We start from the raw sequence: 13,187 nt of genomic DNA, 5'->3' as shown, positions 1-13,187 counted from the left end.
TGGTAACTTCCTACCGGGGTTACGTACCCTTTTAGAGCCCCTACATGTGTTATTGTGCAAAGGTGAGAACTGGATATGGGGGAAAAACCAAGTAATTGCTTTTGAGAAAATCAGAAACATTTTATGTTCCAATAAGCTGCTTGTATTGTATAACCCGTGTAAAAGACTTGTACTAGCATATGACACGTCGTCGTATGGAGTCAGCTGTGTATTACAACAAGCTAACGTTGCGGGGAAGTTGCAACCTGTCGCCTATGCCTCCAGGAGCTTGTTTAAGCCCACAACACACACCCAAAGGATCAACGACACCAGGCCAGACCAGGAAATTGAATCCATCACGCCCAACAGCCCAGCACGGCCAGGCTCACCTAGCAGCCCTGCAGGGCCAACAACACGCCAGCCCAGCGAGGGCACAGCCAACACACCAGAACAGACATTTGTACCGAGATGGTCCACCAGGGAAAGAAAGGCTCCCGACCGCCTCACCTTGTAAATAGTTTTCGTTTTTACTTTGGAGGGGGGAAGTGATATTGTGCATCTGTAAAGCATGCACTTTCATGTTCCGCCACCAGAGAACTCACCTCCTGAAGTCCCAAGGTATCCCAGCATCCCTTGGGAGCACTGTATATAAGCCGGCCCCTAAGGCCTATTCCTCACTCTGGAGTGTCTTATTAAAGACTGAGGTCACTGTTACTTTAAGCACCCTGTGTGCAGCCTCATCTGAGTTAGGAACACAATATATACCATCTCACACTTATCTATATACTTGTCTACATACCCACTCCAAAGACTTGAGCCCATAATCCAAGCCTGACCCTCTCCCAGTACCAGGACTGGGGGAGTGCTGCATTGTGGAAGGTGCCAAATTTCGGATGAGATGTTAACCCGAGGAGGATGTAAAAGATCCCATGGCTACTATTGGAAGAAGAGCAGGGGGAGTTCGCCCCATAGCCCTGGGCCAATATTTATCCCTCAACCAACATCACTAAATTATCTGGTTATTTCACATTGTTGTTTGTGGGATCTTGCTGTGTGCCCACTGGCTGCCGTGTTTCCTACATTACAACAGTGACTACACTTCAAATGTACTTCATTGGCTGTGAAGCCCTCTGGGATGTCCTGAGGTCATAAAAGGCGCTATATAAATGCAAGTTCTGTCTGTCTGTATTGAAGTTCATTTGCCAATTACATGCGCAATTTGTAAGTTTATTAATATCTTGCTGTATTTTGTCGCAGTCCTCTGTATTAACTACACCAACCCAATTTGGTGTTATCTGCAAATTTTAAAATTGTACTTCCGATTCCAGCGTCCAAGATGTTATGCCTTAACTCCATATCCCTAGATACCTTTATCAATAAAAATCTATCGATTTGTCTTGAAATCTCCAATTGTCCCAAGAGCCATAGCCTTTTGGGGGGGGGGGGGGGGGGAGGTGTTTCAGATTTTTACTACCTTTTGTGTGACAAAAGCACTCCTTGATTTCCCTCCAAAATGGCCCAGCTCTAATTTAAAGATTATGTACTGTTGTTCTTGACCCCCATCAGAGGAAGTAGTTTTTTTGTGTCTACCCTATCAACATTATGAACTATTTTAAAACATTTTACTTCAGATCACCCCTCCATTGTACTGTTTGAATTAAGGTCATAACCCTTACTGGTATGTCCACCTTACTGTGAGGTAAAGCTGCCTATTGTAACTTCTCGGCTTCAGTTTTCTTAACTTAATATTTTGAAGGACAGGTGTATCTAACTTGACTTTATTCAAATATCCTATCACCATTTTGTTTGTACAATGAAGCTATAAATTATGATATTCAAACATTTCCTTTCATTATACTTTAGTTTTACAACTTTACTATCTCTGTTGTCTTTAGCGGCTTTCCTCTCCACAGGATTGTGTCTATCATTTGGAAATCTCATTCGCATCTCATTCAAATATAAACAGAAAATGCTGGAAACACTCAGCAGGTCAGGCAGCATCTGTGGAGAGAGAAACAGAGTTAACGTTTCCAGTCGATGAACTTTTGTCAGCATTGAGTTAGAGATGTAACAGTTTTTAAGCAAGTGCAGAGGCAGGGAAAGGGTGTTTTTTTCTTCCAGATTTTCAGAATCCGCAGTATTTTACTTTTATATTAAAGTTTCAAATGATGAGCAGCGACTACTTCGATCTACCATGGAGCTAATCTATATTTCTAGCTCTATGATATTACCTTTCCAAATAGTCGGGATTATAAATGCAGCGAGGCTCATGCATGGAGTGTCCCTGTTACCAGTTCTGTGCAGTGAGATTGAATTCGCTGCTGTATGGATTTGTAGTGTCTGCTGTGGCTCAGTGGTCACATACTTGCCTCCGAGTCAGAAGGTTGTGGGTTTAAGTCCCACTCCAGGGACTAGTGCACAAAAAACTTAGGCTGAATCTCCAATGCAGTGCTGAGGGAATGCTGCACTATCAGAAGTGCTGTCTTTCGATGAGACTTTAAACTGAGGCCCCGTCTGCTCTCTCAGGTGGACGTAAAAGATCCCACGGCACTATTTCAAAGAACAGGGGTCCTGGCCAATATTTGTCCCTCAATCAACGTAACAAAAACAGATTGTCTGTGGTCATTATCACATTGCTGTTTTGGGGAGCTTGCTTTGCGCAAGTTGGCTGCTGTGCCTCCCACATTACAACAGTGACTACACTCCAAAAAATATTTCATTGGCTGTAAAGCGCTTTGAGACGTCCGGCGGTCGTGAAAGACGTTATATAAATGCACGTCTGTCTTTTATTTGCACTGCCTGGCTGCTAATGTGAATGTTTGCTCTCAGTGAAAAAGCCTGAGCGGGAGTGTTAACATTCTCAAAGGTGCCCAAGAGGTGCAACAGATTTTACACTTGGCTCAGAGTTGTGCGTGAGCATTCTGAAGCAACAGAACAACAACAGAACAAATCTTGTTAAGAGTTTAAGAAGCAGTGAGGTGATCTCAGCCCGCATAGCCTGAGGCCGGCTGCCGACTCAGGGATCCCACAACTACACCGTGACACTTTAAAGTGTAAAACTTGTCAGTGGTATAAAAGTGCATCCTTAAGATGATCGATGTCCTTGTCATATTTACAATGTAAGCACTGCAGAACTGGAAATTTTAACCACGCCATGAAAATATATTAAAATATACTGATTTTAGAACCATTACCAACTCGTTTCTGCGACAGAATGGAGAAAAGCTGCTGCAAAAAAGATAAAATGTATGGAAATTTCACAAATAAACGATAGACGTAAAAAAACCCAATTATATTAAAAATTGAAGATTTAGTGGTATTGTTCCTGGTGGCTAACTCGTGCTTCTGACGATCTAATAAGCGAGCTAATTGTTTCTGTCATGTCACGGAGTGTTGAGCCAATTTGGGACTGTTATATACTTTCATACATATGTATAGATTTGGTTTGCATTGTTGTTCAATTTCAGCAAACAGGCAGTGGAAGTGACATTGATGACCAGAATGGATCAGTTAGGGGACAGGGACACGATATAATTGTATTCAATGTGAGACCACCCCATTAGATCAGTGTGGGAGTTCTAATCGCTTCCTTCATACAGGCAATCGCCAGCTTTGGCTGAGTGGATAAGCCGATTATGAATTGCTTGTTGAGCGGGCTCAGTTCCTGCCTGTATGAGAAGGTGTGCCTCAGCGAGCAGGCGGACAGTGCCGACACCTCCCACAGCACAGGCGCTGCTCACAGCCACAAGCAGCCCCTCAGCTCGCAGCCGGACAGCGCCCTGCACACAGCCCGCTTTTCCCTCTCTGTCTCTGCGGACCTGAAGGCGGAGATGACAGCAACCAGCGCCTCGCCGTTCCTCAAGCCCTTTGCTTTGAGATACTCAGCGGGTTCGAGCCCGCGAAGCGGCAGGCGTCACACCCTCCCAGCCAACGAGTTCCGCAACCTCAGCCTGACCGACGCGATCAGCGTCTTCGAGATCGAGCGGGAAGGTAGGAAACTACTTCACTCAGTCTGTCCCCAGGATCTTCACTCAGTCTGTCCCCCCAGCGTCTTCACTCAGTCTGTCCCCAGGATCTTCACTCAGTCTGTCCCCCCAGCGTCTTCACTCAGTCTGTCCCCAGGATCTTCACTCAGTCTGTCCCCAGGATCTTCCCTCAGTCTGTCCCCAGGATCTTCACTCAGTCTGTCCCCAGGATCTTCACTCAGTCTGTCCCCAGGATCTTCACTCAGTCTGTCCCCAGGATCTTCACTCAGTCTGTCCCCAGCGTCTTCACTCAGTCTGTCCCCAGGATCTTCACTCAGTCTGTCCCCAGGATCTTCACTCAGTCTGTCCCCAGGATCTTCACTCAGTCTGTCCCCAGCGTCTTCACTCAGTCTGTCCCCAGGATCTTCACTCAGTCTGTCCCCCCAGGATCTTCACTCAGTCTGTCCCCACAGCGTCTTCACTCAGTCTGTCCCCAGGATCTTCATTCAGTCTGTCCCCCCAGGATCTTCACTCAGTCTGTCCCCCCAGGATCTTCACTCAGTCTGTCCCCCCAGGGTCTTCACTCAGTCTGTCCCCAGGATCTTCACTCAGTCTGTCCCCAGGGTCTTCACTCAGTCTGTCCCCCCAGGGTCTTCACTCAGTCTGTCCCCAGCGTCTTCACTCAGTCTGTCCCCAGGGTCTTCACTCAGTCTGTCCCCAGAGCGTCTTCACTCAGTCTGTCCCCAGGATCTTCCCTCAGTCTGTCCCCAGCGTCTTCACTCAGTCTGTCCCCAGGATCTTCACTCAGTCTGTCCCCAGGATCTTCACTCAGTCTGTCCCCAGCGTCTTCACTCAGTCTGTCCCCCCAGGGTCTTCACTCAGTCTGTCCCCAGGATCTTCCCTCAGTCTGTCCCCAGCGTCTTCACTCAGTCTGTCCCCAGGATCTTCACTCAGTCTGTCCCCAGCGTCTTCACTCAGTCTGTCCCCCCAGGGTCTTCACTCAGTCTGTCCCCAGGATCTTCACTCAGTCTGTCCCCCCAGGATCTTCCCTCAGTCTGTCCCCAGCGTCTTCACTCAGTCTGTCCCCAGGATCTTCACTCAGTCTGTCCCCAGGATCTTCACTCAGTCTGTCCCCAGCGTCTTCACTCAGTCTGTCCCCCCAGGGTCTTCACTCAGTCTGTCCCCAGGGTCTTCACTCAGTCTGTCCCCAGAGCGTCTTCACTCAGTCTGTCCCCAGGATCTTCCCTCAGTCTGTCCCCAGCGTCTTCACTCAGTCTGTCCCCAGGATCTTCACTCAGTCTGTCCCCAGGATCTTCATTCAGTCTGTCCCCCCAGCGTCTTCACTCAGTCTGTCCCCAGGGTCTTCACTCAGTCTGCCCCCAGCGTCTTCACTCAGTCTGTCCCCAGGATCTTCACTCAGTCTGTCCCCAGCGTCTTCACTCAGTCTGTCCCCAGGATCTTCACTCAGTCTGTCCCCAGGATCTTCACTCAGTCTGTCCCCAGCGTCTTCACTCAGTCTGTCCCCAGGGTCTTCACTCAGTCTGTCCCCAGGGTCTTCACTCAGTCTGTCCCCCCAGCGTCTTCACTCAGTCTGTCCCCAGGATCTTCACTCAGTCTGTCCCCAGGATCTTCACTCAGTCTGTCCCCAGCGTCTTCACTCAGTCTGTCCCCAGCGTCTTCACTCAGTCTGTCCCCAGGATCTTCACTCAGTCTGTCCCCAGGATCTTCACTCAGTCTGTCCCCAGGATCTTCACTCAGTCTGTCCCCAGGATCTTCACTCAGTCTGTCCCCAGGATCTTCACTCAGTCTGTCCCCAGGATCTTCCCTCAGTCTGTCCCCAGGATCTTCACTCAGTCTGTCCCCGCAGCGTCTTCACTCAGTCTGTCCCCAGGGTCTTCACTCAGTCTGTCCCCAGGATCTTCACTCAGTCTGTCCCCAGGATCTTCACTCAGTCTGTCCCCAGGGTCTTCACTCAGTCTGTCCCCAGGATCTTCACTCAGTCTGTCCCCAGGATCTTCACTCAGTCTGTCCCCAGGATCTTCACTCAGTCTGTCCCCAGGATCTTCACTCAGTCTGTCCCCAGGGTCTTCCCTCAGTCTGTCCCCAGGATCTTCACTCAGTCTGTCCCCCCAGCGTCTTCACTCAGTCTGTCCCCAGGGTCTTCACTCAGTCTGTCCCCAGGATCTTCACTCAGTCTGTCCCCAGGATCTTCACTCAGTCTGTCCCCAGCGTCTTCACTCAGTCTGTCCCCAGCGTCTTCACTCAGTCTGTCCCCAGGATCTTCACTCAGTCTGTCCCCAGGATCTTCACTCAGTCTGTCCCCAGGATCTTCACTCAGTCTGTCCCCAGGGTCTTCCCTCAGTCTGTCCCCAGGATCTTCACTCAGTCTGTCCCCCCAGCGTCTTCACTTAGTCTGTCCCCAGGATCTTCACTCAGTCTGTCCCCCCAGCGTCTTCACTCAGTCTGTCCCCAGGATCTTCACTCAGTCTGTCCCCCCAGCGTCTTCACTTAGTCTGTCCCCAGGATCTTCACTCAGTCTGTCCCCCCAGCGCCTTCACTCAGTCTGTCCCCAGGATCTTCACTCAGTCTGTCCCCAGGATCTTCACTCAGTCTGTCCCCAGAGCGTCTTCACTCAGTCTGTCCCCAGGGTCTTCACTCAGTCTGTCCCCAGGATCTTCACTCAGTCTGTCCCCCCAGCGTCTTCACTCAGTCTGTCCCCAGGGTCTTCCCTCAGTCTGTCCCCAGGATCTTCACTCAGCCTGTCCCCACAGCGTCTTCACTCTTCTCCCTTTAATATTTATGTCACTTCTCCAAGATCTTAAGAACATAAGAAATAGGAAGAGGAGTAGGCCATACGGCCCGTCAAGCCTGCTCCACCATTCAATAAGATCATGGCTGATCTGATCATGGAATCAGCTCCACTTCCCTGCCCGCTCCCCATAACCCCTTATCGGTTAAGAAGCTGTCTATTTCTGTTTTAAATTTATTCAATGTCCCAGCTTCCACAGCTCTCTGAGACTGCGAATTCCACAGATTTACAACCCTCAGTGAAGAAATTCCTCCTCATCTGTTTTACATGGGCGGCCCTTTATTCTAAGATCAAGGCCCCTCTAGTTCTAGTCGCCCTATCAGTGGAAACATTCTGTCTGCAACCACTTTTTATGAGGGGGCTTGACACTTATACATTTCGATAAGATCACCCCTCATTCGTCTGAATTCCAATGAGTAGAGGCCCAACATACTCAACCTTTCTTCAAAAGTTAACCCCCTCATCCCCGGAATCAACCTAGTGAATCTTCTCTGAACTGCCTCCAAAGCAAATATATCCTTTTCTAAATATGGAAACCAAAACTGCACGCAGTATTCCAGGTGTGGCCTCACCAATACCTTGTATAGCTGTAGCAAGACTTCACTGCTTTTATACTCCATCCCCTTTGCAATAAAGGCCAAGATACCATTGGCCTTCCTAATCACTTGCTGGACCTGCATATTATCCTTTTGTGTTTCATACACAAGTACCCCCAGGTCCCACTGTCCTGTGGCACTTTGCAATTTTTCTCCATTTAAATAATAACTTGCTCTTTGATTTTTTTTCTGCCAAAGTGCATGACCTCACACTTTCCAACATTATACTCCATCTGCCAAATTTTTGCCCACTCACTTCACCTGTATATGTCCTTTTGCAGATTGTGTGTCCTCCTCACACATTGCTTTTCCTCCCATTTTTGTATTGTCAGCAAACTTGGCTACGTTACTCAGTCGTTAATGTAGATTGTAAATAGTTGGGGTCCTAGTACTGATCCCTACGGCACCCCATTAGTTACTGGTTGCCAACCAGAGAATGAACCATTTATTCCGACTCTCTGTTCTTTGTTAGTTAGCCAATCCTCTATCCAATCCATGCTAATATATTACCCCCAACCTCGTGAACTTTTATCTTGTGCAGTAACCTTTTATGTGGCACCTTGTCAAATGCCTTCTGGAAGTCAAAATACACCACATCCACTGGTTCTCCTTTATCCATTCTTTTTCCGTGAAATCTTCCGTGAAGCCACCTTAGGAGGCTGAGGGGAGACATAATTGAGGTGTATAAAATTAGATTGGATAGGAAAGGACCCATTTCCCTGAGCAGACAGGTCAATAGCCAGGGGGCATAGATTTAAAATAATTGGTAGAAGGATTAGAGGGGAATTGAGGAGAACATTTTTCAACCAGAGGGTGGTTGGGGTCTGGAACTCACTGCCTGAAATGGTGGTAGAGGTAGAAAACCTCATCGTATTTAAAAAGTACTTGGAAGTGCACTTGAAGTGACGTAACCTCCAAGGCTATGGACCAAGAGCTGGAAAGCTCTTTTTCAGCCGGCACAGACACGATGGTTCGAGTGGCCTCCTTCTGTGCCGTAAATTTCTATGATAACCAATTGAATTCTGTGCGATAGTTTGTGGTTTGGACTGTCTAGGAATTTTTTTTTTTAAGCTTTAGTAATTCCCATGTGTTGGATGTTTGTATTCCTTTAGCTTAACATGGTTGAAGATTTCCCCAATATTTGTATTGCATTGCTTTTTGTACATAAAATTATATTTTATTTAGATATTCTAATCACTTTGATTTTATAATGTACTGATAAATGAGGGCGTACAACTCTAATGTTTTACTTTGTGAAGCTGTTGACTTTGGTATAATCCAAACCACACTCACATTTGGGTTGTGTCAAGGGGGTTGGTTGGCTGTCAACTACCTTCAGTTGGTCAAAAAATGCCAATGAATATAAAATGTTACACTGCAAACTGTCATTTGGATGCAATTTGAGAATACAGGATAGTACAATCAAAAACTCAGTGTCTTCTCTTTTTTTGCTATAAGCCTTTATTTCTGTCTCTGGAGAGTGTCCTTTGCACATGGATGAAGTGAGACATTTTCTTGAACTGTGCCCCGAGTTATCCCTTGGCTGGTTTGAAGAGGGGAGGCTCGTAGCCTTTGTTATTGGCTCTGGATGGGACAAGGACAAATTGTCACAGGTCAGAAACATTGCCTTTCTTCTTACTTAGCACAGCAATGCTGAAAGAAGTGTTATACTTAGTAATATTACTTTATCTTTTATCAAAACCAAAACAGGATATGTGGAAAATCCCCAACAGGTCAGGTAGCATCTTTGGAAAGAAGAGGAATTAATGTTTCAGGTGCAGACTGTCAAAAGTGCAAGATATTACAGATGAATAGCATTCAAATAGGTACGGAAAGGAGATGGAAAAAACGCACACAAAAAACAGAATGATCTGTAAAATACTTCAGATGGTTAAATGGTAGAAGTGATATTAGCATGAGATAATAGATGTAATAAGATAAATCAAAGAAATAAAAGGCATGCACGAGACATAGAAGGTGTGAATAGCTGAAGGCGGGCGGGGGAGGCAGGTACAAATGGAAGCACAAGAAACTGGCAAAGTGGATCAGGTTTCAGTGGTTCAGGAGCTTGGGTGAAGAAAAAAGCTGGTTGCTACCAAGGGTGCAGACCACCCCGCCAGCAGTGTTCTGAAGGAAAAAGCCCACCCCAAGCACCAAGTCGCCCCACCTCCACAATATGCTAATTCATTTGTTTTCAGATTTCCAGCAGTTTTTTGGTTATTGTTCATACTCCTTAATTTTAGTGTCAGCGTTTTCTAGTGAATATTTTTTAGTTTACATTTGAACGGATTTTATTTTTGTTGAAAATGTTAGTTCGATGTGCATGCCAGAGATGTATATCATGTGTTGTAGACTGGCACATTTGTAAATTTTAAAATCATGCAACCTTGCATTACGTTGTGAACATAACTTACCAGCAGCCTTTACACCAGTCATATCTTCTGTCCTGCTTCAGTTTACGAATGAATCTTCCTTCATATGGCTGGTTCTTATAGAACTATAACTCTAAAATCATTTTTGTTGCCCTTCTCTAAACCCTAACGTCAGTATCCCTTTTGAGTATGAATATCAAAATTAAATGTATTAACCGTCTTACTAATACAGTGCAGTGTTACTCTCATAGTATAGTTAATCTTTTATCCTAGGATTCATGCACCATTCTTCTGGCATTGTAAATTTATGTATGTCATCTCATTGTAGAGCCCTTTATAAAAAGTGGTCGATATTATTTTCCTCTTTCATCTACAAGGCATGATTATGCATTCTTGTAATCAAAGTTAAATCTTTTTGCACCTACACATAATTCCATTACACTTATCCATATTTGGTATTGCTATATTTTTTCTACCCCCTACAATTTTGCCATTAGCAGACTTTCAAAAGTTCTACTTTTATAATATAGTGAAAAGACAAAAACCGAGAACTAATTTCTAGCAGTTGAGTGATGATAGATGGAACCTGAGGTAGAGGCAACACAACACGAAGGATATAATATTTCAGCCAAATACTACACAAATATGGTAACTACTTATTCCAATTTGAGTTATTTACTTTTGCTAATGCAAAACTAGTGTAACACAATATAAGAACCGTATTTCGATTAAGCATCTTTTCCCATTTGTTGTAAAAACGACTGTTAAATAACCAGAAAATAGCTCACTTCACAATCATGATCAAGATCCACTCTCATATGACAATGAATGTAGAATTTACAGCATTAGTTGTGAATAAAGTGGAGAGCACATTTGAGAAATACAAGCACCAGTAAAGATAAACTTAACTGAAAGGAAACAATATGCCAAGGAGCAAGACCTTAAATTGAAATGAAACATTTTATCCTGTATCTTGAAGGCTGTAGATGGCAGTCTAGAATAGAAAAAGCACGTAGAAGGTTTTAATGTAACTAACAGCAATGACAAACACTGGCCCAGCTGATTCTCTGACTGTGTGTACCGCAGAGGAAAAAACAAAGTAGCTGTGGGGGGCACGAAGAGGATTAACTAATATTTACTATTAGTCTTTCAAGCAGTTCCATTTGAAAATATATACTTCTCTGTATTAAAAAGAACATGGCGGGTGGAGCATTAAATTAACAACTTAAAACTTGACATGTACACAATATGTCGCAGTTACTTGAGCAATCACCGTCTTTAAACTAAGGAGCCAATGTTTTTTGACTTTGTATCTCTGATGCGATCAGTAAATTGAGCTATGCAGTCGTGCCCAGGCCAAGGTGACTGACTCCCAGGACCTACCAATACAGCTTTGTCACCATGTGCTAGGTGTGTGAAAGCAGCCCAGGCTGACTTGTCTTCTGAATTTCTCTCTCTCCCGCCCCCCCAGTTAAGAACCTTAACCTCCACTTACGACCTTCCATTGATGACCTGACCAGAATCAGGAACTCATGTTTCGAGCGATGTGTAGGGTGTTAGCAACATGCTCTTCTATTCAATGGACCACAACAGTCAGCTGTCTAGCCCAGAAACAAAACTACTTACTCAAGTTTTCTACTTGACTTAAATCCAGGTTGTAATGCATTTATTTTTAGAATTATCATCATTCCCACAGCAATAATTGTGACAAAGAAGTACATCAGCTGCAAAAACACTAATCATTGTATCCTGAAAGAAAGACTTGCATTCATATAACGCTGTTCACAACCACCGGACATCTCAAAGCTTTACAGCCAATTTACTATTTGAAGTACTATTTGAAGTGTAGTCATTTGTTGTAATGTGGGAAATGTGGCAGCCAATATGCACACAGCAAACTCCAAAAACAAAGTGATAATGACAGATAATCTGTTTTTGTTATGATGATTGAGGGATAAATATTGGCTAGGACACCAGGGAGAACTCTCCCCTGCTCTTCTTCGAAATAGTGCCATGGGATCTTTTACATCCACCTGAGAGAGCCAGGGTGTGTGTGTGGGGGAGGGCCTCGATTTAACGGCTCATCTGAAAGATGGATCACATACCATTTGTTTGAAACTGTAATAGATTTTTGAGAAGTTTCAGATGCTTTCTGCACAATCTAATGTACTTACATAATTGTTGACTTTAATTTCAGAGATTAATAAGTTAATGTTTCAATTCCATGCAGGATGCGATGACCATTCACATTCCAGGAGGTTCCACTGTCCACATCCACGTCCTGGCTGTTCACCACAGGTGCCGACAGCAGGGGAAAGGTTCAATCATTTTGTGGCGATACTTACAATATTTACGGTGTCTCCCCACTGTCAAACGAGCTGTTCTCATGTGTGAAGACTTCTTGATCGCATTCTACCAGAAAGCTGGCTTTAAAAAGATTGGACCTTCTGGTATCGCAGTGGGTCCCCTCACATTTACAGAAATGGAATACACTCTCGGAGGAGGAGCTTACCTGCGGAGGAACAGTGGCTGCTAAATGATGTCAAGTTTAGTGATATAGATCTGTTGTTATTTTTCAAACATGGTGATTCAATTTCCTCTGCTATTTTTAGTGGACTGGTGGTGTTCACATTAAATTCCCTGCCTGTGATGTTTCAACAGTCAGTATCCTGTTTATTTTAAATAGATTAAAAATGTTGTTAAAAGTGCAGTCATGAATTTAGTGCAGATGTTTCCATCAATGAACTGAAATTAGCACTCACGAGAAATTATGGCCGGAACTCTCAACTTTGGCAGGTGCATAAAACAGGCGGAAGCAGATTGCCCGCCCGTTACACACCCCACCCTTTCATTTCATTGAACTCTCATAGTTCTGTAAAGTTGTAGCTGGCCTTATGAATTAATCGAACCACTGGCTGTCCTTAAAAGGAAATTTTTGTTTTAAAATTTTAATCAAATATCCTTGATAAAATTGTTTTAAATATCTTTCTAGTGCATCAAACTGAATGAAACTCTGGTCAGGCCATTATACAATACATTTCATTGATCTAACTGCTTATGCTGCATACTATTGCAGCCAGTTGCAGTACATTTGTCATTAACAGATTTTGAAAGAAATCTGAGCAATCACATGGTTAATATGATACTAGTTTCAACTCGGAGACTCCTGATTCAGTATGTATTCTAAGATGATATGTTTCATCAATTCAGCAATACCTCTTTGTTCCCAAAATCCTGGCTCTACTCCTCGTATTTTTTTTAAGTTAATGATAAAAGGTTGCCAAAAACATATGGGTAATTTTAACTTAACCTATCCGGCAGGAAACCTGAGGGATCAGATCGGATCGGTTGCCCATTTTATACCCCACCCAACTCAGAATAACTGAACTAATCTAATATTAATATAATTAAGTATCATGTTTTGATAATGTTTAAAGAATGTAATTTATTTGCCTTGCTTCAGTTG

At 44.3% G+C, this 13,187-nt stretch overlaps 1 protein-coding gene across 1 annotated transcript; it reads left to right on the top strand.

Moving 5' to 3' along the window:
* Positions 1 to 3,809: 3,809 nt before the first annotated feature.
* On the top strand, positions 3,810 to 12,257 carry LOC139225923 (serotonin N-acetyltransferase-like). The gene is made up of 3 exons (XM_070856783.1): positions 3,810 to 3,969; positions 8,808 to 8,962; positions 11,952 to 12,257. The coding sequence occupies exons 1-3, from the start codon at positions 3,810 to 3,812 to the stop codon at positions 12,255 to 12,257; spliced, it is 621 nt and encodes a 206-aa protein (XP_070712884.1).
* Positions 12,258 to 13,187: the final 930 nt, after the last annotated feature.

Source organism: Pristiophorus japonicus, chromosome 15, assembly GCF_044704955.1.
Source record: "Pristiophorus japonicus isolate sPriJap1 chromosome 15, sPriJap1.hap1, whole genome shotgun sequence".
In the NCBI taxonomy this organism is placed as follows: Eukaryota; Metazoa; Chordata; class Chondrichthyes; family Pristiophoridae; genus Pristiophorus; species Pristiophorus japonicus.
This window is presented reverse-complemented; position numbering and strand designations above follow the sequence as displayed.